The 27,018-nt window shown below is 42.4% G+C and overlaps 1 protein-coding gene across 2 annotated transcripts in view; it reads left to right on the top strand.

Moving 5' to 3' along the window:
• Nucleotides 1-24,443, top strand: part of hps4 (HPS4 biogenesis of lysosomal organelles complex 3 subunit 2) — a 49,453-nt gene extending 25,010 nt beyond the window's left edge. For both annotated transcript variants that reach the window (XM_043715471.1, XM_043715472.1), the window contains exons 7-13: nt 861-933; nt 3,215-3,233; nt 11,456-11,555; nt 13,513-14,398; nt 16,244-16,373; nt 20,255-20,357; nt 21,332-24,443. In XM_043715471.1, the coding sequence (XP_043571406.1) occupies nt 861-933; nt 3,215-3,233; nt 11,456-11,555; nt 13,513-14,398; nt 16,244-16,373; nt 20,255-20,357; nt 21,332-21,503 (1,483 nt within the window). In that variant the 3' untranslated portion in view covers nt 21,504-24,443. The remainder of the gene's footprint in view (nt 1-860; nt 934-3,214; nt 3,234-11,455; nt 11,556-13,512; nt 14,399-16,243; nt 16,374-20,254; nt 20,358-21,331) is intronic.
• Nucleotides 24,444-27,018: the final 2,575 nt, after the last annotated feature.

Raw genomic sequence — 27,018 nt, forward strand, 5'->3', positions numbered from 1 at the left:
GTTAACTGATTTGGATAGGGGCAGGGGTGGAGATTTAGCAATCACCTTCAGATCCTTGGACAAGAGATGGGGAAGAAACAGCCATGCTCATTGCATTTGTATATGTCTTTGGTCAGTTGAGGACATGGTCACTCTTATCTGTGATGTCCTCATGGTCAAATAGCCAGTTGACAATCCTTGCCTGGACTTGTGCCACTTTATCTATGAATCAGAAGACTGTTGGTGCTCGTGAAAATTGTCACAGTTTTCAGATGGAATCTGGAGAATATTGGGACAGAGGAACTTGACACATTGAAATAATTTTTCACGTATATCATGGATGTGTAAATCAGTGTTAGGTTGACATGGTCTATGTCCCGATATTAGATGCCGATGTACACAATAATATGCATTGATGGAAAAAAATACGTTTTGTTGAAACCTTTTGTCTCTTTATCTTTTTGTCTCCTTATCTGGTGGCTCAGTAGTTAGCACTGCTGCCTCACAGTGCCAGAGTTCCAGGTTCAATTCCAGCCTCAGGAGACTGTGCAAATTCCACACAGTCTCCCCGTGTCCATGTGGGTTTCCTCCCACAATCCAAAGATGTGCAGGTCAGGTGAATTGGCCATGAAAGATTGCCCATCGTGTTAGGTGCATTTGTCAGGGGTAAACATAGGGTAGGGGAATGGGTCTGGGTGGATTACTCTTCGGAGGGGCGGTGTGGACTTGTTGGGCCGAAGGATCTGTTTCCATACTATAGGGAATCTAATCGTTTTGTGGCAAAAATGATCCAGATGAGTAAAAGATGGAAACTTTGCCAAAGTGTGTCCTTTTTCAGTAATATACAATTTCTGTATTACCTGTTAATGTTCTGTTTTCAGAATTGTCAGCACTCAGCTTCCACCTGCAATAACAGCTAAAATATTAGCATATCAACCTGGTGTTAACAGTCAGGTGAGTTGCTGGATCATTCATACACTGGAATACTTGCAGATTGTATCTTTCATGTGCAAGTACTGAGTGTAATGCTGCATTTCGCTTGTTCAACATTTGCAGATCTGTGCAGTAACTTCCTCCTTTGAAAGGTACTAAAGATTCTTCAGTGTTGAATGTGTTACTTGATTCCACTGCACCACCATTTTCTAATGCAAGGTTGATCTTTGACTGTGAGGATGCACATTCACAATTTTCAGCCAGTTTGTGGCAAATCAAATTTCAGTAAAACACGGGACTTATGGTGCTGCACATCTTCTTCACAACATGTTACAGTCTGTTTGATTATATTCTCTGTTTGACTAATGTCTGACTGAAGTGCATCCTTGATACTGCTGTGGTACAGGTAGAAAATCTTTTATCCGAAATGCTCAGGACCAGCTGTTTTTCGGAATTCAGACTTTTTTGGTTTTCAGAATAAGTGACAGTTTTTAATAGTGAAATTTTAAAAAATCTTAACAGAGGAGCAGACTTCTAAGAATGTGCTTGACCACGCCACTCCCCATGTCGCATCTGAATGACACGCATCAAGTAGGTGTCGACTTGGGTTAACTGTTTGCTCACCAAACGACCTTGTTAATGAAAAAAAAACGTTTCACAAAAAAACTTTTGGATATCGGAGCTTTTCGGTTTTTGGATGTTCGGTTAAAGGATCTTCTACCTGTACTAGAGTCTTCACCAGACTGAGACAATTAAATCATTGTCTCGTGTTAGTGTTTGAAGAAAACCTGAAAATAGTGGTCTCCTGAAACAGTAGCTATTATTTCAACACTCTTTCTGTGATGCACCAGAGAATATTTTCACTTTCCATCACAAATACGAAGTGTTGCAAACGTAGTTCTGGACTAAATGCAATGCGTATGTGATGGAAAGTTTTCACAATCGTGGATGAGGGATACGAAAGGCCTTGTGATTTATAGTTAATATTTCATCTAGCTTTTCATAATCTTCTCCTCTCTTATTTCCTGCATCATCTAGCTTTGTCCTTTTGATTTCTTATTCCTAATCCCTCTCCTTGCCTCCCACACCCTGAACTCCTACCCCAGCCTTTCTGTTGCTCTCACACGTCCTCCATCTCCCTACATCACTCTTTTACTCTTCATCTCACAGTTCCCTCTCTCGTAACGCAATTCCTCTTTTTTTCCCTGCCTCCCACCTTTCTTTTTATATGATGAATGCTTCTGATGTTTTATGTCTTGCAAGTTCTAAATAAACAGCCTTATAGAACAAGAATGAGAATCCCTACAGTGTGAAAACAGGCCCTTCGGCCCAACAAGTACACGCCAACCCAACTAAGAGTATCCTATCCAAACCTGTTCCCCATTACTCTACCTTTACCCTGACTAATGCACCTAACCTACACATCCCTGAACACTATGGGCAATTTAGCATGGCTATTTCACCTAACCTTCACATCTTTGGAATGTGGGAGGAAACCTGGAGGAAACACAGACACAGAAAATGTGCAAACTCCACATAAACAGTCACCTGAGGCTGGAATAGACCCTGGGTCCCTGGTGCTGTAAGGCAGCATTGCTAATCACTGCGCCACAGTGTCACCCCTCACATTCGTCTTTCCCCCTACACCCCCACATGTGTCACAATTAACTGAAAAAAATGCTTTGCTAAGACTTTAAGACTTAGAACTTCATAACTCTTTCTGTCCTTCTTACATATTAGATTACTTACAGTGTAGAAACAGGCCCTTCGGCCCAACAAGACCACACCGACCCTCCGAAGAGCAACCCAGCCAGACCCATTCCCCTATATTTACCCCTTCACCTAACACTATGGGCAATTTGGAATGGCCAATTCACGTAACCTGCACATTTTTGGACTGTGGGAGGAAACCGGAGCACCCGGAGGAAACCCACGCAGACACGGGGAGAATGTGCAAACTCCACACAGACAGTTGCCTGAGGCGGGAATTGAACCCGGTTCTCTGGCGCTGTGAGGCAGCAGTGCTAACCACTGTGCCACCGTGCCGTCTTTCACAATACAAGAGTTGCTTCAACTAACCACTTTTTTCCATATTGCTCCCTTACTGTCCTTTTCAATGTTTGGTGACCTGCATCTGGGAACATGGCCCTTTCTTAGGATTTCTGAATAAAGCAAATTTTCTCCTCTCTCTCAAAATAATCTGTATCCATTGACCAGAAGCAAGAATTATGTCTCTTGGGTTGATGGAGAATGTTTGGACATTGACAACAAAGTTTAACTGAATCACTGCCTTTTTTTTCAGAATCTCCCTGAGAATACCGGTAAGATTTATTTTATTTCCAGTTACTTCCCATCCTAGTTTCCTTCTTTCTTGAACATGTTACCTTGTGTAACCATTTCTACGGTGTTCCAAATACCTTGTCTGTTGAGGTATGAGCTTTAAAATTTAGTGTCAGAAAGCTAACTAACCAGCAATCAGACATTTATACCTTAATTTGTGTAATTTTACGACAATTTTTCTACTAGCTTTAAAAAAAACAATTACAGAAACAGCTAACAACTAGACATTTAGCACATTTGAACCTTATTTCTTGATTTTTCTTTTCAGTTCAGTATGAACCTTTGATAAGGTGCCACGTGGTAGGCTGATGGAGAAAATGCAGAGGCATGGAATTGAGGGTGATTTAGCAGTTTGGATTAGAAACTGGCTTTCTGAGAGAAGGCAGCGAGTGGTGGTTGATGGAAAATATTCAGTCTGGAGTCCAGTTACTAGTGGTGTGCCACAAGGATCTGTTTTGGGACCACTGCTGTTTGTCATTTTTATAAATGACTTAGACGCAGGCATAGGTGGATGGATTCGTAAATTTGCAAACGACACTAAAGTCGGTGGAGTAGTGGACAGTTTGGAAGAATGTTATAGGTTGCAGGGGGACTTGGATAAACTGCAGAATTGGGTTTAGAGGTGGCAAATGGTGTTCAATGCAGCTAAATGTGAGGTGATGCACTTTGGGAAGAATAACAGGAAGGCAGAATACTGGGTCAATGGAAAGATTCTTGGTAGTGTGGATGTGCAGAGGGATCTTGGAGTCCAAGTGCATAGATCCCTGAAAGTTGCTATCCAGGTGGATGGTGCCGTTAAGAAGGCATACGGTGTGTTCGGTTTCATTGGTAGAGGGATTGAGTTCCGGAACCGCAATATCATGCTGCGACTATACAAAACGCTGGTGCAGCCTCACTTGGAATATTGCGTACAGTTCTGGTCGTCCCATTACAGGAAGGATGTGGAAGCATTGGAAAAGTTGCAGAGGAGATTTACCAGGATGTTCCCTGTTCTGGAGGGAAGGTCTTATGAGGAGAGGTTGAGAGACTTGGGTCTGTTCTCATTGGAAAGAAGAAGGCTAAGAGAGGATTTAATAGAGACATACAAGATGATCAGAGGCTTAAATGGGTAGACAGTGAAAAGTTTTTTCCTAGGATGATGACGTCAGCTTGTATGAGAGGGCATAACTACAAATTGAAGGGTGATAGATTTAAGACAGATGTCAGACGCAGGTTCTTTATGCAGAGAGTGGTAAGGACGTGGAATGCCCTACCTGCTAATGTAGTCAACTCAGCCACATTAGGGAGATTTAAACAATCCTTAGATAAGCACAGGGATGATTTTGGGATAGTGTAGTTCACAGGTTGGCGCAACATTGAGGGCCGAAGGGCCTGTTCTGTGCTGTATTGTTCTAAATACCATTTTATTCTGTGTCTCCTTATTGCTGAACATAGTTGCAGTTCTCAATGCTTCAGTCTTCATTCAGGCCAAACCATAAGCTCATTTGAAATTCTCTGGGGGGAAGGGGGCATGGGATGACTCACTGTTGGAATATTATGTGCATTTCTGGTCTCCTTCCTGTCGGAAAGATGTTGTGAAACTTGAAAGGGTTCAGAAAAGCTTTACAAGGATGTTGCCAGGGTTGGAGGATTTGAGCTATAGGAAGAGGCTGAACAGGCTGGGGCTGTTTTCCCTGGAGCATCAGAGGCTGAGGGGTGAGCTTATAGAGGTTTACAAAATGATGAGGGGCATGGATAGGATAAATAGACATTGTCTTTTCCCTGGGGTCGGGGAGTCCAGAACTAGAGGTTTAGTGTGAGAGGGGAAATATATAAAAGAGACCTAAGAGGCAACCTTTTCATGCAGAGGGTGATACGTGTATGGAATGAGCTGCCAGGGGAAGTGGTAGAGGCTAGTATAATTGCAACATTTAAAAGACATTTGGATGGGTATATGAATAGGAAGGGTTTGGAGGGATATGGGCCAGGTGCTGGCAGGTGGGACTAGATTGGGTTGGGATATCTGGTCGGCATGGACGGGTTGGACTGAAGAGTCTGTTTCCATGCTGTACATGTCTATGACTCTATATAACAGGGTTAACATTCCCCAGTTTTCCAGCTTTCAAAACTATTGATCCCAGGCAGTTTGGTCAGAGACTGGAGACATTACAAAGATATTTTTGCCTCTTTCATTCCCTGTTCCATATTATTAAAATGAGCAATAAAAATTAAGGATTAAGTTTGATATGGACCCAAGGGTCTGTTTCCATGCTGTATGACTCTGTGACACAAATATGAATATATGAAATAGGAGCAGAAGTAAATTTTAGCCCCTTGATCCCCTCGAGCTTAATAAAATTGTGGTCTGATCTGTTTCTGCTTTGAATTCCACATTCCCATCTTCCTCTGATTAATCTTGATTCCCCTGCCTAGCAAGAATCTGTATCGTAATATTCAATGTCCCCACCTCCATCAGCGTCTGAGGCAAAGAGTTCCAAAGTCTCTCAATCCTCTGTGAGAATAAAATGTTCCTCCTCAACTCTGTCCTGATTTTAAAACCGTGACCTGTAACTTTACATCACTGCCAGTTCTGCACTGACCCACAAGAGGAAATGTACTCTCCATTCTACCTTGTCAAGACCATTCGGAACGTTGTACACTTCAATCAAGCTGGCCTTCACTGTTTTAAACTCCAACAGAAAGCAGCTCAGCCTGTCCAACCTTAAGACAATCCATTCATTCCTAGTATCGATCTTGCTTGCCTTCATTGCTCAGACCTTTGACTAAAGGAGTTGGGATGTCATGTTGAGGCTGTACAGGACACTGGTGAGGCCTCTTCTGGATTATTTGTCCAGTTCTGGTCGCTCTGTTATAGAAAGGATATTAAGCAAAAGTGAGGTCTGCAGATCCTGGAAATCAGAGTCTAGATTGGAGTGGTGCTGGAAAAGCACAACAGGTCAGGCAGCATCCGAGGAGCAGGAAAATCGACGTTTCGGGCAAAAGCCGTTCATCAGGAATAGAAAGGACATTATTAAGTTAGAGAGAGCTCAGAAAATATTTACCTGGATGTTGCTGGGAATGGAGGGTTTGAGTTATGAGGATAGGCTGGGACCTATTTCATTGGAGCATAGGAGGTTGAGGGCTGTCCGTTATAGAAGTTTCTCGGATCGTGTGGGGTATCAATAAGGTGAAAGACAGGTGTCTTTTCCCTAGGGTGGGGGATTTCAAGACTGGGGCCATAATTTTAAGGTGAAGGAAGAAAGATTTAAAAAAAGACATGAGGAGCAACTATTTTTACACAGTGTGGTTCATATGTGGAATGAACTTTCAGAGGAAGTGGTGGATGCAGGTACAGTTACAACATTTAAAAGACATTTGGATAAGTGCATGAAGAGGAAAGTTACAGAGAGATATGGACCAAACACAGGCGGGTGTGATTAATTTAGTTTGTGATTATGATTGGCGTGGACTGGTTGGACCGAAGGGTTTGTTTCCGTGCTGTATGACTCTAGTAAATTGCTCTGAACCACTTCAAATGCATTTTCATCCTTCCTGAAACAAGTAGACCCAAAGAGCACACAAAATTCAAAATGCAGCCTCACTGATGTGCTGTAGAACTGATGCATAACATCCTTCCTTTTATGTTGAATTCTTAAATCATAACAGAGCATTCTATTAGCCATCTTGATGATGTGCTGTACCTGCACACTTAAGTTTTTGTGACTCATGAACCAAAACACCTAAATTCCTCTCTGTAGTTCAGTTCTGCAGTTGTTCTGTTTAAGCAGCACTCTACAATTCTCTCAGCCAAAATGAACAACTTCACATTTTTCCCACTATACCCCAACTGCCAGATACGCTGCCTGCTCACCCAACCTCTCTATAAACTTCCTTATGTTGTCTTCGCAACATACGCAGTAAAAACAATGACTGCAGATGCTGGAAACCAGATTCTGGATTAGTGGTGCTGGAAAATCACAGCAGTTCAGGCAGCATCCGAGAGGCAGTAAAATCGACGTTTCAGGCAAAAGCCCTTCATCAGGAATACAGGCAGAGTGCCTGAAGGGTGGAGAGATAAATGAGAGGAACTGCTGTGATTTTCCAGCACCACTAATCCAGAATTCGCAACATACGCTCCCTGCCTTTCTTGATGTTATTTCTGAATCTAGGCACCAAACCTTCACTCCTCTTTTCTAAGTCATTGATCGAAATTGTATAACATTGAGAGCCCTGCAGGGCTCTGCCAGTCACATCCTGCTATTTGGGCCCATTTGTGCAAACTTGCAGTTTTCTGTCAATCAGCCAATCCCTATTCATGCTAATATGTTAACTGAGATTAGAGTGGTGCTGGAAAAGTGCAGCAGGTCAGACAGCATCCAAGGAGCAGGAAAATCGACATTTCAGGCTCATTTCTGATGAAGTACTTTTGCCCAAAACGTCGATTTTCCTGCCCTTTGAATGCTGCTTGACTTGCTGTGCTTTTCCAGCACCACTCTAATCTTGACTCAAATCTCCAGCATCTGCAGTACCCACTTCTGCTTAATATGTTAACTGCCTACATCATTTATTTTGTGGAGTAGCCTTTCATATGGCACCTTACCCAATGACTTCTGGAAATCTAAGTTTATTACATCAACAGTGCTCCCCTCACCCTGTCCCCATCTTATCCAAAGTACATTTTACTCCTTCAACAAACGGCAATAAATTGGTTAAAAGTGATTTACCTTTGACAAAACCATACTGACTCTGCTTGATTACTGACGGGTTTTTCAGAATTTTCAGCTACAGTCTCTTTAACTAACGATTCTGAATCGGTTAAATGCAGCGATTTGAAATTCAAGTACTTCCATTGGGTCTGCCCTGTAGCCATAATGGCGTTTGTGGATGGCAGTTAAGTTAATGATCAGCATCAACAAGTTTGATGAATATGGACATTTGGCTGTAGGATGGAGGCCGTGTTCATATTTGCCCTGGCCAATGGATAAACCTCTCGCGTGGGCAGACATGAAATAGCATTGTCCTCCTCTCAAAATCGATCTTTGTCTTGTAGTCTTGTAAACCTGGCTGATGTCTGCAAGAACCCAGGGTGAAGCAACTGTACCCAAAAGCAATAGCCTATGAGTTGGAACTTGTTAAATTATTCAGACATCCATGTGAGTGAGTTGGTTGTTATGATGACTTCCATTATAGTCATAACTGTGTTCCCAATAGCTGTGAAGGGCTTTGGAATGACCTGAGACTGGGAGGATTGCTACATATAGGCTTGGGAAATTGTTTTCCTTTCCTGTTTCAAGACTAATTGTGCATGAAAGATTATGAAATATAAGCTATGTAAATAAGACTAAAAGGTATAGGAGCAGAATTAAGCCATTCGGTCCATCACGTCTACTCTACTGTTCGATCATGGCTGATGTGTTTCTCAACCCTATACTTCTGCCTTCTCCCCGTAACCCTTGATCCTTGAACTAATCAATGACCTATGAACTCTGTCTTAAGTACGCTTAATGACTTGGCCTCCACAATCTTCTGTGGCAATGAGTTCCATAGATTGACCATCCTCTGGCTGAAGGAATTTTTCCTCATCTCAGTTTTGAAGGGTCGTCCCTTCACTCTGAGGCTGTGCCCTCAGGTCCTAGTCTCTCCCACTAGTGGAAAGGTCTTTATGCCCACTCTATCCAGCCTGCTCAATATTCTATAAGCTTCAGTCAGATCTCCCCTCATCCTTCGAAACACCATTGGGTACAGACCCTTTGTCCTCAACCACTCTTCATCTGACAAGCCCTTTATCCCTGGGATCATTCTTGTATACTTCCTGTGGACTGCCTCCAGATACAGGACCCAAAACTGCTCTCAATATTCCAAATGCAGTCTGACCAGAGCCTTATACAACCCCAGCAGTACATCTCTGCTCTTATATTCTAGCCTCGTGAAATGAATGTTAATGTTGCATTTGCCTTCCTTACTGCCAACTGAACCTGCATATTAGCCTGAAGAGAATCCTGAACTCAAACTCCCAAGTTCCTTTGTGCTTCAGATTTCCAAAGCCATTTCCCATTTAGAAAATGGTCTACTGTTCTTCCTGCCAAAGTGCATAACTTATTACTTTCCCATATTGTATTCCGACTCGCCTCGCCTGTCCAAGTACTTCTGCAGCCTCCCCACATCCTCAACACTACCTGTCCCTCCACCTCTCTTTGTGTCACCTGCAAATTTAGCATCAACGCCCCCAGTTCCTTTGTCCAGATCATTAATGCAAAATATGAATAGTTGTGGTCCTAACAGTGACCCCTGTCGATCTTCAGCGACTGGCTGCAATCCTGAAAAAGAATCCTTTATCCCCACACTCTGCCTTCTGCGAGTCAGCCCATCCTCCACCCATGCCAGTACCTTACCCCTGACCCTGGGCGCTTGCCTTATTTCACAGCGTCATGTGTGGCACCTGGAAGGCCTTCTGGAAATCCAAATAGATTACATCCTCTGGCTCTCCTTTAGCTACCTTGCTTTATAGCTCCTCAAAGAATTCTACTTTGGTGTTTGTAAGACATTATTAAATGAAGTAGGAAAAACTAATTTTATGAAGACTGTAGAAAGGCAATTGGAAGAAATGAGAACTGTTGAGAATAATTCAACAACTAGGATTAAGCACAGTCTTGGAAGCCAAATTCAACAATGGCAAAGTTTTCCTGCATTTTATAATGCCAAGAGAATTCGTAATGGATACAACGATGGTTGAATTTGAAGATGTACTGAAAATGCTCAATTGAACAGCAGCCAAATTTGTACATGTCAAGATCCCATAAACAGTTGATGAATGAGTAGTTCATCTGGAACAATGAATTGATTGAGCTTCTCATATCTTGTATTCTGCAAATCTATCTTCAGCCTGTTCTCTCCATCTTTTTCCTTTTTAAATTGATTTAGTTTCAGTATGTCTTGCAGTATTCAGCCCATGATATAGGTTTCTTGCTTTTATGTCTTCATACACTTTCAGTGGAGAGGAAGCATCCTTCGGCTGATGCACAATCTGCCAGACCATAATCATTATACCGATACAATAGCTCATTGGATACCACAGGAAAATGGTATGGATTGCCGCAACCCACACAACTGGAGAGTGGGATCTCCCACGTCCATCTGCTGCGAGTAGCCAATTGGTTATGAACCCAGAACTTTGTTGTTTACCTAATGGGATTATCTGGAATGGGGTGTGAACATCACCCATTCTTAATCAGACAGGAGTGCCATCACTAAATTAAAGCAAGGTAGCTGTTTAATTTGGAGATTTAGCCTGGGAATTTAATCTTTAATGGAAAGATGCAAGAACATTCCTCAGCAGACTGGCACATTCACGCCCATGTGTCATTACCTTGTCAGACAGGCCCTTCATTCCTGGACTGACCCGAATGAACCACCTCTGTGCTGCTTAAAATGCAGTTATGTCCTTCCTTAAATAAGGAGACTGTACACAGTGCTCCAGAGCAATGTAGTGCATAACTGCAGCAAAACTTGCTTCCTTTTATCTTTATTTCTCCTTTAAAATAATTTCTAACATTCCATTAGCCTTCCTATTAATTTGTTCTACCTGCCTATTAACCTTTCCTGCTTTATGTACAGGACACCTCACTACTGCAGCGGTCTGCAATCACTCTCAATTTAAACAATATGCTGCTTTTCTATACTCTCCACCAAAGTGGGCAAGTTCAGATTTTCCCACATTATGTTTCGGCTACATGCAAATTTTTGCCCAGTTAAGTAACCCATCTAAATCCTGATAATACACCTCATTCAAAAACCCCTTCCTAGACTCCCTATGCCCTCTTTACAAATTGATGTTCGATCATTGTGTCAGCAGCAAATTTAGCGCCCGTACATGCAGTCCAATCTACGTTGTCTTTACCATTTTACACAGATCTCCTATTTCAATTTCATTGCAAATACCTTCTCCATAGATGCAATTACTTTAGAGGAAACTGGTTCCGGATTTCAAGTTTATGGAAAGGGAGAGCAGTTTTGATATGAGTAACTTTGGCTCAAGACCCAGGGATATCAAGCTGGACCCTAAATCGTCTCTTGTCTAACCAGTGCACTCCAGTTGACACAGACAACAGTATGTTTCCATATGACTGATCCTTTTTGGTGTGGTTGTTTTTATGGTAACTGTGTGATGTTGATATATTGTAGCTAGTAATTTATAATATAATCCTGCGTCTATTTTTACTTGCAGAAGATGCACCCTTACCCAAAGATGTCACAGTCTTGACTGTATTCGTTACTGAAGAGGAGTCTGCAGCTCTGCGGCAGTTCGCAGTTGAATGGATGCATGGGTGAGATTTGGCTTTCCAGGAGTTGAGTCAAGTACTGATCTGTGTTACAATACATTTCTGAAGTTGTATCCTACCCAAGATAGCATTCTTGATTTTTAAGCTCAGATGAATGGTGTCTGTAGGCTTTTGGGTCAGAGAGTAGGCATCAGAGCAAGCTCTAGTGCTTTTCTTACTCACGTCCAAACAACCAATCACTAGATGATAATCGTGAACTGCTTTGTCTTTTCACATACCCCAGACCTGCCCAACAAAGACCAATCATCACATCATGGCAGCTCCCAGAGTACCTGGCATCGACATCGAAGAAGTGATATTGATGATCACAGGATAGAATCCCTACAGTGTGGAAGCGGGCTATTCGGCCCATCAAGTACACAACAACCCTCTGAACAGCATCCTGTCCCCTACCCTATCCCTGTATTTCCCATGGCTAATTCACCCAACCTGCACATCCCTGGACACTTATGGGCAATTTTGGATGGCCGATCCATCTAGCCGGCACATCTTTGGACCATGGAAGGAAACTGGAGCACTTGGATATGTCGGACATTGAAATGAAACTCTTTGTTTCTGTTGAAGAAGTCTGCTACATTATGGTTTGACACTTTCAACATACTGACGACAGCTCACCACTCTGACTGGATGGGATGGACAGCACTAACTTATGTGTGACTGAATATCTGAATGATCTCTGAGCAGATCCCTGGGTATTGGTTACATTGGACCTGTAAGGCTGACTGTTGTTAACTCCCCAGAGTCCAGACAAAACTACTCATAGAATCCCTACAGTGTGGAAAGAGGCCCTTTGGCCCAACAAATCCACACCGACACTCTGAAGAGGAACCCACCCAGAACCATTCCCCTAGATTTAACCCCTGACTAATGCACCCAACTTACACATCCCTGAACACTGTGGACAACTTAGCATGGCCAATTCATCTAATCTATACATCTTTGTTCTGTGGGAAGAAGCCAGAGCAAACCCATCCAGACGCGGGGAGAATGTGCAAACTCCACACAGTCACCCAAGGCTGGAATTAAACCTGGGTCCCTGGCACTGTGAGGCAGCAGTGCTAACCACAAAGCCACCTATGATCCTTCTAAATTCTGATGAGGTACAAAGCACAGAAAGGCAAGGCAGAGTTACTGTGAGCATCCATATAGGTGCAAAGTATGTGAGGCGCTAGGAGATCAAATGAGGAGCCCTGGGGTGCAGCCTGATTCAATGGTGTTTGTCCCGGCATAGCATTACAGTGAAAGGTGCTAGTATGCTTCAAGTTGAAAATGGAGAACGATATACTACGTGGGTCAGAGATGTGCCATGATGATGTGGTAAGTTGGTGCGTGTCTGATGCCAAACCCCATGGATGAGGAGGCAACTGCAGCTCATGGAGCACACCCTACTGTCCACAGTAGTGACCAGGAAGAACAGTCAATGAGCTGGCATTGTCAGATACTTGCTCTTCTTTTATGTCAGGAATAGTCACTCTGACATTTGGGAGAATAACAACTGCGTGTCAATGGGTTGAGGTTGGGGACTAAAGAGATGTAAATGCATTCAATGAGTCTCTTTCCCCTTCCCTCATTGTTTGAAACTTCGTTGCGCAATCTGAATTTTTCTTTTCAATTTTGAGAATCTCATTTTTCCAAGCTCCATGTTTTCCAAACTGACTTGCCATTGTCTACTTTACTCAGGGGATGGAAAGTTCAGCCCTTAGTCTTGTTAATAACCATTAATACAATAACTATCAACATTTTCAATGTCAATACATGGATAATGGAGTTGGACACTGTTGGAGGACAAATTCAGTGAAAGGTTAAGAGTGACGGGGAGACAATACTCCAGATGAAAAGCAATCAACTCGCTGTGCATTAATGCTGGGATTTTAAAAGTAAGATAAAATTTGGAACAAAGCTCATTTTGCATCTTTTTTAAAAAATTCATTTCGTATTGTAGGTTAGCTGAGTCTCCGAAGCCGGATTTGACTGACGAGAATATTCAGAAACAGCCTGTCTCCAGAACACTGCCAACCAGTTCAAATTCTGAGATGAATGGTGAGGCGGAGTGCAGAGATACCACTGAGTTTGAGAACCCACATTCAAATTCTAAAGACCGTGATAGACCAGCAGATTCCAGGGATCTTGCCCAGAACTACAAAGAAGAACGCTCTATACAACCTCGTTCAATGGAGGTTGACTATAAGTCTTCAGTGAGTGCAAGCTCTCATCCTGAGAACGAAATCCCATTGTCTTCCACTCCTGAAGCCTGTTCTCCTCCTAGCAACTCTTGCTTTACACTACAATTGGAGAGGGAACAGCCTAATTCAATTTCCAGGGATCTGTATGTGGAATTGAAAGAAAGTGGAAATAATGAGAACACTGAAAGAGTGACTGGACCTGAAAGAATTAGTGATTCCTCAGACATAAATGCTTCAAGTAGATTGACTATATCTGACTCTTCAAAAGTGCAGCTTGCTTCTGAATTTGAAAATGATGAGGTTCCTGATCAGAAAGAGGCCAGTGTCACGCCTCCTTTAACCTCTCCTATTGCTGTTCAAACTGTTCCTTTGCAACAACACAGGAATTTACTACATGGTGATGCTGTCTTGTCTCAAGGAACCTTGCTTAGAGACTTGTCTCACCCTTCACCACCCACAGAATATAGAAAAGAGAGTGCGGAAATTGAGCAGACTGTGATATTTAAGAATGGATGCCTGGGTGAACCCAATCACCATGGAAATTTGGTGAAACTCAATCTATATATTCATGCGGTGAAAGGATTAGTAATGTTTCTTTTGGCTGAAGATGGATTTAGAGCCAATCGCAGCGCCATTGAAGATGTTGTGAGTATTTTTAACCAATGTGTGATGTTAAAACAACAAGACTAGTCTTTTAAATGTCATTGCTGCAAGAACCTTAAATATGGACAGGAGAAATCTTAGCACCTTCCAGTAAAATTCCTGAACAGGTTTGTTCAGCAAATTGCTCCCGGAATGTTCCTTATATAAATACTTTCAAAAACATGGTCTAGTACTTGAGGTTTTTTTAACTTTTGTTAGGGAAGGTGAGATTGTCATCTTGGATTTAAGTTCTGGTTTTCAATTGCATTGACTTGTCCAGGAGTATAATTCAGCAGCTTTCTGGTACTGTGTCAAATTCTCGTGAATGAGTCATGGCTGTGATTTTTATATGGAATGAGACAAGGCCAAGAGCGACCCATTTATGGTTTTATTTGATCCCCTCTAAATGTCGGGAACTCTGCTGCAGAAATGGTTTGATGTTGATGAGGAAACTTGACTGATCTCACTTTGAGGTCAAACATAATGGTAATACATTATAACTATGATCACACACTGCCCAGATGCAGAGGATTTGAACCAAGCCCATTATGTATAATTGGGTACCATGTTTGTACAATCTGCATTTGTCCAACTTAGAATCATACAGCTGCACAACATGGAAACAGACCCGTTGATCCAACTTGTCCACGCTGAGCAGATATCTCAAATTAATCTAGTCCCAGCATTAGGCTCATATCTCTCTCTAAACCCATCCTAATCATGTACCTATCCAGATGCCTCTTCAATGTTGTAATTGTACCAGTCTCCATCACTTCTTCTGGCAGTTCATTCCATACACCATAAGACATAAGAGCAGAAATTAGGTCATTCAGCCCATCAAGTCTGTTCCGCCATTCAATCATGGCTAATAAGTTTCTCAACCACATTCTCCCGGTTTCTCCCCGTAACCCTTGATCTCCTTGATACTCAAGAACCTTTCTATCTCAGTCTTGTTTGAACATGAGGATAAAAATTTTAAAATTGATGTGAGGGGCAACAGGCCTTTATACAGGCTAGTAAATCCATAGATGCACCACCCTCTGTGTGAAAACGTTGCCCCTTTGGTCCTTTTTAAATCTTTGCCCTTCCACATTAAACCAATGCACTTAAGTTTTTGATTTGCTAGCCTGGGGAACAGACAGTTTTTCATTCATGTGCTTTAGGGTTTTCTTGCATTCCAACCAAGAAACCTGTTCATTACCTCGGCGAAAGTGAGGACTGCAGATACTGGAGATTAGAATCAAGTGTGTGGTGCTGGAAAAGCACAGCAGGTCAGACAGCGTCCAAGGAGCAGGAAAATCAACGTTTCAGGCAAAAGCCCTTCATCAGGAATGACTTTTGTGCTAAACGTCAATTTTCCTGCTCCTCAGATGCTGCCTGACCTGCTGTGCTTTTCCAGCACCACTCTCTTGACTGTTAATTACCATCCAGTATTGTAGCCACCAACATATTATTATTATTAGAAAAGAAATAAGTAACTTCGTACTTCTTAACTTGTAAAATTCTCCATTATATTTTATGCCTCCCAATCAAGCTACCCCTATGATTAATGCTTTTTAGGATACGTACATGGGCTGATCGGTTGTTAATGGCTGTGCATGTGGTTAATTTTAAATTGCTGTGCGGGTCATTTAAATGTAGTTCTCAATCCATTTCATATGGAAATCTTAAACTGTGCGATTAGGGAGAAAAACACTGAGGGAACTTGATCCTTACAATGCTTTGAGATTTTGAATAAATATTGTATAAATTTGGGTGCTTGATGCATTGCACACTGCTGACTGCAGTTAGACATCAATGGCAGTCACTTGGCTAACAGAATCCCAACTGCTTTCGTCTCCTCCACAGTATCACAGTGTCCTGGCATCTTTAAATGGCTTAGAGGTTCACCTGAGTGAGACGTTACTCAACAGGAGTTTCTGTAACTTACTTGGCTACAACTTTGCGCATTATGACTGTATTCAGCATATACTCACAGGTCAGTATTTGTGTGTATATATGTCAATGTCACTTCCCTCTTTAGGAATGGCTGACCTATGTAATTTTATCATGTATTGATGATCCTCCGAGATCTTACCGAAGTGGGCATTCCTGTTGTCTGACTCTCAATATTGAGCGTAAGCATGTAATGTTGATTATTTGGGTTTGGCTAAAAAGGTTATCACAGTTGAACCCGTTTCTATTCTTGCCTTGCATACATACTTCCAATTTCTATCAGGGATCATTGGATTGTGATCAGGATTCAGAAAAAGCAATATTTTGTTTTAGGTTGGTTTAAGGTTACCTTACTTACCTTTATTACCTTGGTTTAAGGTAATGAAAGCAATTATAGTCTCGCCTGTTACCTGGTTAATTTAAGACCTGCGATTTAGATATTGAGTGAAATTACGGCATAAACATTTCGAGGTTTAATCCTGAGCTGACGTCCAGCATCTCCTGAACAGATGGTGGGACCTTCATAGACATTTGTAGGGTGGCATGGCGGCTCAGTGGTTAGCACTGCTGCCTCACAGCGCCAGGGACCCAGGTTCAATTCCAGCCTCGGGCGACTGTCTGACTGCACATTCTTCCTGTGTCTGCGTGGGTTTCCTCTGGGTGCTCCGAAACAGTCCAAAGATGAGCAGTGGTTTGGCCATTGGAGATGCAGGATTACAGCGATAGGATAGGGGCGTCAGTCAGGGTGTGATGCTGTTCGAAGAGTCAGTGTGAACTTGATGGGCTGAATGGCCTGCTTCCACACTGGGGGGGATTCTATGATTAATTCATGGTATCAAAGAACAGTTGTTTACTGAAGGAAGCTGTTAGTCTTCTGTGTATTCATCGCTTTTTGATTTGAAGAGTAATCCAGTTAGACCCACTCTCCCACTTTTTCCTGTTTCCCATAAATCATAGAATCCCTGCAGTGCAGCTAGAGGCCATTCCGCCCATTAAGTCTGCACCAACCCTTCGGAGACCCTCCCACTCACCTATGCTATCCCAGTAACCCTAAATTGCCCATGGCTAACCCACCTAGCCTGTACATCCCTGGACACTATGGGGTAATTTAGCATGGCCAATCCACCCTGACCTGCACATCTTTGGAGTGGGGGAGGAAACCAGAGCACCCGGAGGAAACCCACATAGTCACCGAGAGAATGTGCAAACTCCACACAGATTCTCACCTGAGGGTGGAATCGAACCCAGGTCTCTAGTATTGTGAGGTCACCCTTTAGAATCATAGAATCCTTGCAGTGCAGAAAGAGACCATTTGGCTCATTTGAGTCTGCACTGGCCCTTGAAAGAGCATCCAACCTACTGGCCCCTGACCCTGTAATGTTTTGCTCTTTCAACAAGTGGTCTGTTTTCAAAATGACTCTTGTGTCTGTATCCACCACTAGATTAGATTAGATTAGATTACTTACAGTGTGGAAACAGGCTCTTCGGCCCAACAAGTCCACACCGACCCTCCGAAGAGCAACCCACCCAGACCCATTCCCTTACATTCACTAGTCGGACACTGCATTCCAAATAATACCCACAATTTTTTAACGTTCTGTCCTTAAGATAACTAAATTGGACTAACATTCTGCAGTATGTTAGAAACTCTGCATATCTTGCATAATAAAGTCAGTTTTCAGAAGTTTTCATAAAGTCAGAAATGCTAAAAACCATCTGGAGAAAAAAGGTGCAATCTAAAAATGGGCCAGCAGATGTCCTCAGTAGTCTCAAATCCGAATAATTTTTTGACATCCCAGAACTTCAGTTCAACACTATCCTAAGGTGCTTCATAAAGAAACCGACTGGTCACTAGGAAAATAAGAAGGTTTGGGAACTAATGCAAATGTTATCAGAGCTGCAGGTTTCGAGGAAGATATGGGGAGATTTTGCAGAGTGCAGGCTGATTAGTGAGGTTTCAGGTGGCAGGATTTTTATTCTGAGGCACAGATTTCACTGGTTGCAGTGCGAGGAAGGAGAGAGGGTGCACAGTGGTTCAGACCCCAGAACAGACCATGTAAGATGGGAAATTTGGGCTGGAAGAGACTTCAGAGCTGGCATGAGGCTCTGTAAGAATCTACAAATCTCCCAAAACCTGTCCACCATCTACCAGGCACAAGTCAGGAGCGTGATGGAATACTCCCCACTTGGGAACTGCTCCCACAACACTCAAGAAGCTTGTCACCATCCAAAACAAAGCAGTCTGCTTGATTGGCACCACATCTGCAAACATTCACTCCCTCCACCACTGACACTCAATAGCATTATTGTGTACTCTCTTCGAGATGCACTGCAGAAATTCACTAAAAGTCCTTAGGCAGCACTTTCCAAACCCATGACCACTTCCATCTAGAAGGAGAAGGGGCAGTGGATCCATACCACCACCTGCAAGTTCCCCTTCAAGCCAGTCACCATCCTGACCTGGAATTATAATTGCCGTCCCTTCGCTGTCTCTGGGTCAAAATCCTGGAATTCCCATCCCTAAGGACATTGTGGGTCAGTATGGACTGCAGTGGTTCAAGAATGCAGCTCAACACCACCTTCTCAAGGGCAACTAGGGACGGGTGATAAAATACTGGCCAGATAGCGACTCCCACAATCCATGAGGAATTAAAACAAAACAAACGAAGACCATGGTAATGAAATCAATGTTGCGGAACTAGGGAGCCAGATAAGGACAGGGATCCATGGATAAGTAGAATTTAATAGAGAGTAGGATGCATGGCAAAGAACTGAAGGAGTTGTTTGCACACTGAAGGTTGAAGTTCATTGAGAGAAGAGTGTACCTGAAACAAGTTACTTCTGCATCTACTAATACCCCAAAACTATCAGCCCTTGAAGACATGCCTCAGCTCTAGTCCTGCAAACAGCTACAGAATCTGTTCCAATCTCGAGAACATTAATGCCCAGATGACTTGGAAACTTTGATCATCTATAAAGAAGGAAAGAATCATCACCTGCGAACCATACAAACCTATTAGAGTTAATTAAAATGAAATCAAAATCATGTGATGGAATGGAAAGTGCAAATAAATGGTGGTGTGTCTTTAGAGCCCAGAATTCTCAACAAAGGAGGTAGCGGAAACGAGCTGACAGCAGCTTCAGTGAGGACCAGCCACAGTTGAAGAGTTGGCTGATTTTAGGAGGTGGAAGAGCTGACGATGGTAAATTAGTCAAGGTTACCATTCGTTGCTGTCCAGTAACCCTTGAGGAAGGTCACATATTTGTAGGAGCAGGTTTGTTTCATGGGGTGTGGTCAAAGAGCTGAAGAGATCACAGTGGTCTGGCAGTGAGAAAGGGTCTGAGGGAGGCAGAGAACTTCTTCAAAGTGGGCATTCTTTGAAGAGACTTTCCAGTGGCATAAACTTAGAGACAAAGAAGCTGCAGATGCTGGAATCCAAAGTATATAAGCAGGAGGCTGGAAGAACACAGACAGCATCAGGAGGTGGGGAAGTTGACAGTTTGGGTATAACACTTTAGATTAGATTACTTACAGTGTGGAAACAAACCCTTCAGCCCAACGAGTCCACTCCGACCCTCCAAAGAGCAACCCACCCAGACCCATTCCCTGACGTTTACCCCTTCACCTCACACTAATTGCAGTAATTAAGGGTTAATTGACAACTGTGTGAGCAGTACCTGTTCATGTTTGAATCATTGCTCGTGGTTAATATGCTGGAGGGTGATCTATAGAATCTATAAAATATCATTAACAGAGGAGGGAGGAAGACTGGGTGCTGGTGGTTGAAATTACCACATGGAGTAAACGCTAATGTTGCATCTGATGTGGTTCTGCAGACTTCGACAGAAAATGGTGAGATCTCTGGCAGTATATTTCTTAGTGACTAAATGATTGATACTAAATTGTTCCTTTTCATTTTAAAGCTCAGCTTTCCGCTGGTGATCAGAAGGGTCATTTCATCAGAGCAACAGCTTTGATGCACACTGATTTGGACCACAACAGGAGCACTCGTGAAATGATTATCCGGTATGTTGTAGAATTGTATGGTATTTCAGCACAAAGTTCCATCATATTCGTGCCAGTTAGGCACCTATCTACTCTAATCACATTTCCAGCACTTGGCTGCTAGCATTTTATTAGGAGAGAGTGAGGGCTGCAGATGCTGGAGATCAGAGTTGTGAGTGTGGTGCTGGAAAAGCACAGCCGGTCAAGCAGCATCCAAAGAGCAGGAGATTCGATGTTTTGGGCATAAGCCCTTGATCAGGCTTATGCCTGAAATGTTGATTCTCCTGCACCTTGGATGCTGCCTGACTGGCTGTGTTTTTCCAGCACATTTTCACCAAGATATTACTTGCTAACTTTTTTATTGTAGAACAAACATTTCCATGTTTCCTTTTCTGGTATATCTATCTCCCAGAACTTGAAGAAAAGTGGCCTATCAGTATCTCCAACTTGCAGAGTGTTGGTCTCTCTTGCACTGTCACAGCACCAGAGGCACAGAGAGGCAGTGTATGGCAGTTGAGCAAGTGAAATAAATTAAACTAACCTTTCCTGGCAATTGTCCTCAGTGCATCTGGCAAGTTTATCCTTTGAAGGAGTAGCACTCTGAAAGCTTGTGATTTGAAATAAACCTGTCGGACTATAATCTGGTGTCAAAAAGTGTGGTGCTGGTAAAGCACAGCTGGTTAGGCAGCATCCTAGGAGCAGGAGAGTTGACGTTTCAAGCAATGCTGCCTGCCATGCTGTGCTATTCCAGCACCACACACCTTGATTCTGATCTCCAGCATCTGCACTCCTCACTTTCTCCTAGTTGATAACAACCTGGTGTCGTGTGACTTCTGACTTTGTCTACCCCAATCCAACACCAGCACCTCCACTTCATGGCGTTGGGACTGTCTGCCGAGGCTTCTAAGAGAAAAAGCGAGAGAAATAAGACATGAAGTGATTTCCCCACTTCAGCTGACAATCCTGCGTTAATCGTTACCCTTCTCACCCAATAGGAATGCCTCCACCGCTGTTTACAGCTGCCAGAACCCAGCCCAGGAAACGCACTTCCAGATCCTTGCAACTCCCGCTCGCAACTCCGGCGTTCCAAACCCTCGTGACAGTGCCTTCGCTTTGCCAGGAAGAGCCAAGCAGAAACTACTAAAATATGGAGTAAACCTGCTCTGAGTCACAGCAATCTGAGATTTGCCAACAGTATTACACCGACAAATGTTAGCACTTTTTTTAATTGAAAAGAACAAATGGTTAAAAGTATAACCTTTTTAAAGTCGCACACTCAACTTACAACCATTAGACAATACACTCAGGTATCATGGGCTGCCTCTTCCTCCAATATATTTCCTTAGATGTACTAATAATTGGAGATTCTTAGGAATTTTCAATAGGGATGAGTGTTGAAAGAAGTAAAGAAACGCATTCACACAGCTTGCCTTACTTGAGTCGGGGTTTTCTGACATTGTTTAAAAGAATTAATGGATCAGCCAAAATCATTAACCAGACTATCTGTATGTTGGAAAATATACATGGCTTTTAAAATGTAGAAAACTCCTAAATAGACATGGAACATCCAGTCCACACACCTTGGCTTATCAATAGTTTTGATTAAATGTGGTAAAATTGAACAAGTTTCTATTTAATCAAATTTGTGGAAATGTTGATTCCTGCGACTTTCTTGATCTACTCCAACTTCAGTCTGATAAGTTGGATTTATGTAGTGCCTTTTAATGTAGACAAATATCCTATCGTGCTTCACAGGAGCGATTTGATACTAAGCTACATGAGGAAACATTAAGATCTAAACAAAAGCTTGATGGGTTTTAAGGAAAATGTTTGAGTCATGGGGGGGTTGGGGAGTGCATGGCAGAATTTCAGAGCTTAGGGCTTGCTGTAATATCTCAACTTTCAACATCCCTATTCATATACATATTAGGAACTCAAGATTAGAGGACCTAAGCTTAAAATGAGGAGTAAGTAAATGAGGGGGGAGCTCAGAAAAGGTCTTTTCACCCAGATAGTGGTGGAAATATGGAATATGATGCCTGAAGCAATGGAGGCAGATACTCTCTCAATATTTAAGAAGCATCTGGATGAAGACTTAAAATGCTAGGCCATGGTAGACTAGGGACCTAGTATAGGAAAATTGGATTAGTGTAGCTTGTGTTTGTTGGTCAGTATAGACATGTTGGACTAAAGGGCCTGTTTCTATGTTGTATGCCTCTATGACTTGGGAGTGGGAGTCAAGCCTCCTCTGCTGTTCATTAAGATCGGGGCTGATCTGATTGTGGTCTCAACTCCACTTTCTTGTCTAGCTGTAAGAGTCCTTGACTTCCTTAAAGATCTACTGGACTTAATTCAATGACGCAGTCTTCACTACTTTCTGGGGAAGAGTATTCCACAGAACCAACAATCATTTGAGAGAACGACATCCTTGCATCTGTCTTAAAAGGGAGATCTTCTCCTTTAAACAATATCCCCGGTACCAGTCTCTCCCAGTACTATATTGCAGTGCTAGTAGAATAATTTTAATAGTTTTATTGTTTTTTTTTTCTCTGAAATTCCATGGGTGCTGACAATCTTATGATGATTGGTCCATGTGTTCACTCATCTTTTTGACTTTTCAATGCTTAAGAACATTACAACTAACTCTGATTCAACACTAGGTTTTGTGCATTTATCAGGGTGAGAATGACTTGACTTCTCCTTGTCCACAGCCCAGAGACATTGGAGCTAACTAAGGGCTTTTGCCCGAAATGTCGATTTCGCTGCTTCCTTGGATGCTGCCTGAAGTGCTGTGCTCTTCCAGCACCACTAATCCAGTATCAGCACACCTGCCTTTTTTCTGAGATACAGTGACATTTTTTATTTCTGTTAAGTTTTGCACTTTACACACATTCTGTGGCTGATGTGAGAGATGTTAGGAATTTTGTTAGCTAGCAAAGGTAACTTGAATGTTTATAAGTAACTTTTATCATAAACAGAACAGTGTAACATGCCATTCGTACTAAATTGAAAACATTAGTGTACGTATATATCAAATATAAAATGTTTTAATATTGGGGACGGTGTAGGTGAAAATGAAAGTAAACTATGTATGTATACCTTGCTGCTGAATGGCCCTTTTGGAATGCATTTCACTGTTAGATATTTCGCAACCACTATGGCTTACCATCAAATTATTATTTACTTTTTTTAACTTCACAATTTGTTACTTGCATCTTGGAACTACTAAAAGTTTGAGAGGCCTGGAATTTCAGTTAATGATTTGGCTTACTCTCAGCTGGAAGGTCATGAACTCCGGATTTGCCCAGTATGATGGTGAGCTGCATGGAGTGACCCTGGAGATACTCAGTGATTTAATACTCAAATCTTGGTAACTAATTGACGGTTGTGGTGAAAAAAGGTGTCTCTAGCAGGCAAGCTTATCCCACATTGAAATCATTAGAAATGTAAAGTGAATGAAGCATTGCACTGAAAGCAAACTAGAGGAAGGTCTCTTAGACTTCATCACACACTGAATACATTATTCTAGCATTATGTAGAGAATAATGGGTTGGTAGAACAAATCACTGGGAGGTCATTGAACCAGATAATATAAATTATTTTTATATGTATGTTTGGAAGCCAGTAGTAATTGGTGGACTTAATGATCAGACAGCTAGCTAAATTTCAAATGTAAAGGAATGAATTTGATAGGTATTTTTAAATCCTAAATCCTAGTTTTTTTCCATCATTATAGGGTGATGGAAATTTAAGTTTAATATTCTCTCATTTTAGTATATTAAATGATTTTGTAAGTTTGTGTAAATTATCTTTACTGCTATTCCTGTGGTGTGTACCAATACCTTTTCTCTTTGCTGCTGTTTTTCAGTAGTAATGTGGTACAGCTGCCCACTGTAACTCTAATCCTGACCATAGTACTGTGATAACCACATGGTCATCTGTGTCCTCCTTGTTATTCCAATTTGCTCCTCCTCTCTGTTAAATCTGCTGTCTACTGTCATCTCCTCAGCCTCACAAAATTAGTATCACAGCACCTTTGGGTGACTGTGCAAACTCCACACAGACATTCTCCCTTTGTCCATGTGGGTTTCCTCTGGGTGCTGTGGTTTCCTCCCACAGTCCAAAGATATGCAGGTTAGAGTGGATTAGCCATGCAAAATTACCTATAGTGTTCAGGGATGTAGGTTAGGTGGGTTAGCTATGGGAAATGTAGGGTTACAGTGATAGGGTAGGGGATGGAGTCTGGGTGGGATGTTCTTTGAAGGAGCAGAGTGGAGTTGAGGGGCAGAATGGCCTGCTTCTGCACTGTAGGGGTTCTATAGTAGCCAGGCATTCCTGTTATACTTTATAATTTTTACAACTTCAGTATTTCTTAATAGTGCAACCTTGTATAATTGGCGCTACAATTTGACTCAAAATGTGTGGTGCTGGAAAAGCACAGCCGGTCAGGCAGCATCCGAGGAACAGGAGAGTTAGCGTTTCGAGCATAATCACTTCTTCCACATTCCTCATGAAGGGCATGTGCCCGAAACGTCGACTCTCCTGCTCCTTGGATGCTGCCTGATCTGCTGTGCTTTTCTAGCACTACACTTTTTGATTCCGATCTCCAGCATCTGCAGTCCTCACTTTCTCCTAGCTACAATTTGACTGATGAATTACTGTTACTATAGATATTAGTTACATTTCTTAAGTCAAAGTGTCTCCACAATGCAGGGTGTTTCTTCAAATGGTACATTGTAGAATTTTAAATGAAAAATCTGCTGTATGTAAGCTTGTATACAATATATTCTGGGTTCAGCTCAGGCTGCTATGTTTTCACATCTGTGCAATAAATTGAATATACACTGCTCACCAAGTGCTTTTCTTAAAGTAAAGTATTAGATAGAGGGGCAGGACTGGGCCCTTTTCAGGAACTAATTGTGAACTGTTTTCTTTTACAGTACATGCTGTAGTAATGTCTTATCAACCTGAGGTTTCCACCAAATTCTTCATTGGTCCACAGCTTGGGTTTTTTCAATGTGTGTGGGCATTTCACAAAAGCATTAGTAAATCTTAGAGTTGTACAATACAGAAAGAGACCCTTCGGTCCAACTCATCCATGCTGACCAGATAGTCTAAATCTAGTCCGATTTGCCGGCACTTGGTCCATGTCCATCGTATTCATATATGTATACCTGTCCAGATGCCTTTTAAATGTTGTAATTTAGATAAATGTGAGGTGCTGCATTTTGAAAAGGCAAATCCGGGCATGGTCGAAGAGTGTGGTACTGGAAAAGCACAACCAGTCAGGCAGCATCCGAGGAGCAGGAGAGTCGATTATTTCGGGCATAAGCCCATCATCAGGAATCAACTTGGGCGTGGGCAGCACGGTGGCACAGTGGTTAGCACTGCTGCCTTACAGCGCCAGAGACCCGGGTTCAATTCCCACCCAAGGCGACTGTCTGTGTGGAGTTTGCACATTCTCCCCGTGTCTGCGTGGGTTTCCTCCAGGTGCTCCGGTTTCCTCCCACAATCCAACAGAAAATGTGCAGGTTAGGTGAATTGGCCATGCTAAATTGCCTGTAGTGTTCGGTGAAGGGGTACATGAAGGAGAATGGGTCTGGGTGGGTTACGCTTCAGCGGGTCGGTGTGGTTTTGTTGGGCCGAAGGGCCTGTTTCCACACTGTAAGTAATCTAATCTAATTTATGCCTGAAAAGTTGATTCTCCTCCTTGGATGCTGCCTGACTGGCTGTGTTTTTACAGCACCACACTCTTCGACTCTGATCTCCAGCATCTGCCATCCTCACTTTCTCATAGGACTTATACACTTAATGGTAAGGTCCTGGAGAGTGTTGCTGAACAAAGAGACCTTGGGCATGCAGATTCATAGTTGAAAGTAGAATCACAGGTAGATAGGATAATAAAAAAGGAATTCAGTATGCTTTATTTTATTGGTTTGGAGTATTGAGTGTAGGAATTGGGAGGTCATGTTGCAGCTGTACAGGACATTGGTTAGGCCACTTTTAGAATATTATGTGCAATTCTGGTCTCCTTCCTATTGGTAGGCTGTTGTGAAACTTGAAATGGTTCAGAAAAGATTTACAAGGATGTTGCCAGGGTTGGAGGATTTGAGCTATAGAGTGGGCTGAATAGGCTGGGGCTGTTTTCCCTGGAGCATTGGAGTCTGAGGAGTGACCTTATAGAGGTTTATAAAATAATGGGGGCTATGGATAGGGTAAATAGACAAGGTCTTTTCCCTGGATTGGGGGAGTCCAGAACTAGAGGGCATTGGTTCAGGGTGAGAGGGGAAAAATTTAAAAGAGATCTTTTTCATACACAGGGTGGTGTATGTATGGAATGAGCTGCCAGATGAAGTGGTAGAGGCTGGTAGAGCTACAACATTTAAAAGGCATCTGGATGGCTATATAAATAAGAATGGTTTATTTTTTTTTCATATTTTTTTTTCTCCCAGCACCCATGGTGTGTGTGTGCGCAGGTGTGAGACACAGTGAAAGACACAAAGTGCACGAATCCCCAATACATGTGTTGCATTATGATTCACACATGTATTGGGACATAATTTTACACCACAGAGGGAGAAATGATGCACTCCACTCCCTGCGGAGCCCACCTCTCCCTGAACAACTCCATAAGAATGGTTTAGAGGGATATGGGCCAAATACTGTCAAATTGGACTAGATT

This window comes from Chiloscyllium plagiosum, chromosome 25 (genome assembly GCF_004010195.1).
Source record: "Chiloscyllium plagiosum isolate BGI_BamShark_2017 chromosome 25, ASM401019v2, whole genome shotgun sequence".
Taxonomy (NCBI): Eukaryota; Metazoa; Chordata; class Chondrichthyes; order Orectolobiformes; family Hemiscylliidae; genus Chiloscyllium; species Chiloscyllium plagiosum.